At 41.2% G+C, this 2,666-nt stretch overlaps 1 gene segment (V, D, J or C); it reads left to right on the forward strand.

The window, feature by feature from the left end:
• Positions 1-1,195: 1,195 nt before the first annotated feature.
• On the forward strand, positions 1,196-1,731 carry LOC101655212. The segment is given in 2 exon segments: positions 1,196-1,241; positions 1,367-1,731. Coding segments are annotated over 2 exon segments (411 nt in total).
• Positions 1,732-2,666: the final 935 nt, after the last annotated feature.

Genomic DNA, 2,666 nt, shown 5'->3' on the forward strand with positions numbered 1-2,666 from the left:
TCAGAGTGTCGATCTAACTTTTTGTCTCTATTTTTAGCCAGCATTCTGGGTTCCCTGTGTGCATTCTTCTGTTGGTCTTACATTCTCCTTGTGAGTGTTGTTTCCAAAAATAGGTTGCTGTGAATGAGGTGTTTATTATTTGCCCTAAATGATTGTTTTCCCTGTCCCTAGGTGTCCTGTACGAGGTAAAGATGCAGGATTCCATCTGAGGAATTGTGAAACCTTCAAAAATCTTCTCCCTCATCTGTGCTGTCTCTGTGCTGACACCATAATCTGTGCTGACACCATAATCAGTCCTAATTACTGGAGCTGCATTTGCCAATTCCTTTTTAAGGATTCAGAGTAGGTGTTAACAGTATGCCTTGGCAGCAGAATAAGAAAGAAAGAAACACTTGGCCCATCTCTGAGGAGTTGATTCTCTAGTTCCAAAAGCAAGTCCACATGATCCTTTTCTCTGTACTTCAGTTCTATGACCACTGCGGACAAGCCACTTCTACCGTATGGGAGGCAGAGTAAAGGGAATATGGCAGCTCTATACAGGCCACTGCAGCTGCATGGAGCACAGTGGATGTAAATCCCTTATTTCAGAAACCAGAGAGGAGATATAACTTTGTAGTGACTGGGTATTAAAATATAAAATGGTCATATTGTATGAACAACTTTATGCCAAAAGACCATCAGTGTCAATGAAATGAGGAAATATCTTCAAAGATAATAAACCAAAAATGTTCACCATCAAGATACAATAACAAAGCTATCTACTATCATCATGTTCCAATGAGGAGTAACTACCCGGTTCCCACATCTGGAGGGAGAAGGAAGAAGGAGGAAGGATACATTCTTAACTCTCATTCCACAAAGGTCCATGTTTGTGAAGAACAGTGTTTATAAATTAAAAGTTCATTGAATATGAATAGCATTTATCTATAGCAGCATCTATGCCTCTATGATCTGCACGCAAACAACCTTTATAAATGCTCCATTGTCCTGTGAGGGTTCTTCTGTTTCTCGGAGTCACAGGGAAAACTCTAGGCCATGGAACTCTCTCCTCTGCTTATAAGTGGAGGTGCATGCAAATGCAGCTCTCTCTGTGCTAATAAACCCTGCACCGGCCCTGTCCTGGGAGCTCTTGGAGGGAAGCCTCCGCGTCTGAGTCTCTGTTGTTTCCGTTTTGAGCTAAACCAGAGGACTCATCATGGATTTTGGATTGAGTTGGGTTTTTATGCTGGCCATTATCTATGGTAATAATTGAGGACACTTCTCTTTAAAAAAAAAAGAGGACACTGCTGTGTGGTTGTGTGTATCATTGTGTGTGTGTGTGTGTGTGTGTGTGTGATATTATCACAGAGTCTCTCTGTGTTTACAGGTGTCCAGTGTGAGGTGCAGCTGGTGGAATCTGGAGGCGATCTGAGAAAGCCTGGCGGGTCTCTGACACTCTCCTGTGCAACATCTGGATTCACCTTCAGTGACTATTATATTAGTTGGATTGGACAGTTTCCAGGACAGAGACTGGAGTGGGTTGGTTTTATTAGAAATGCAGCCAATGGCCAAACAACAGAGTATGCTTCATCTGTGAAAGGCAGATTCACCATTTCAAGAGATAATGCCAAAAGCGTCGCCTATTTGCAAATGAATGGACTGAAACAAGAGGACACAGCCATGTATTACTGTGTGAGACACACAGTGAAGTCTGCTCAGTGTAAGCCCAAACACAAACCTCACTTACAGTGAAGGATGGGGCAACAGGGGTTGCTCATGCCCCACTAGACCATCCTCAGGAGCAGACACATGTGTGGTGAAGTATTTCCTGCCTGGGGCTGTGGTTTTCCTCCCACTTGAGCTGGAGAATTACTAAGTTCTACATTCAAGACCATAGGCATTATAGTTGTGATACTTTATTCTTGTTTCTTTTTGTTACTGACTTTGTTGGAAGGAAGTGGAGACTTTGTGGGACTTTGTGTGAGAAGGAGAAACCATATTGTAGAGGGTAGTCAGCTGTTAACTTAACTGAAGGGGAAGATAATAGTGTTCAAGACAGAGAAGGGGTGGGGAGAGGGGGCAGGCCAAGCCACTGGGAGTGATGAAAAGTTGCTTAAGTTACTGATACAAAATAATTCACTGAAATATAAAACAACACTTAATTACCAACAAAAAGTTAATAAATAAATAAATAGTATTTTATTGTGAATTCGCTAAAGTTTTACATTCCATATAATCAGGTTTGCAGTCAATAATTCATACACATTTAATTTCATCTCATTCATTGCAATCCTCTCACTGTAACATCACTTATACAACTTCTTCTCTGTGATTCTCAATTCAAGTTGTCCCACATCAGCAAATAAAGGTCACAAATGTTTTACTCCAAACACGTATTCACACACACACACACACACACACACACACACACACACACAGACATTGATATAGAGAACCCATCTAGTTGTCTTTTTACATGTTCTGTGAGCTTGCTGTGCTTCTCTTAGCTCTGCAATTGGTATTTCAAGTCATCCACACATGCTGCATAGATTTTATCAGAGTGTTCAAGCTAAGGAAAACCAACAGCCCTCTGCTGAAAATTGAACCACTGAGAATTTATGAATAGCAGCAACATTGTATGACGTACTGTCAGAAGATTAAAGGCACACAATATGAGACTATGGAAT

The sequence above is a fragment of the Echinops telfairi genome, unplaced genomic scaffold (assembly GCF_000313985.2).
Source record: "Echinops telfairi isolate 266 unplaced genomic scaffold, ASM31398v2 ScPeMD7_7456;HRSCAF=8494, whole genome shotgun sequence".
In the NCBI taxonomy this organism is placed as follows: Eukaryota; Metazoa; Chordata; class Mammalia; order Afrosoricida; family Tenrecidae; genus Echinops; species Echinops telfairi.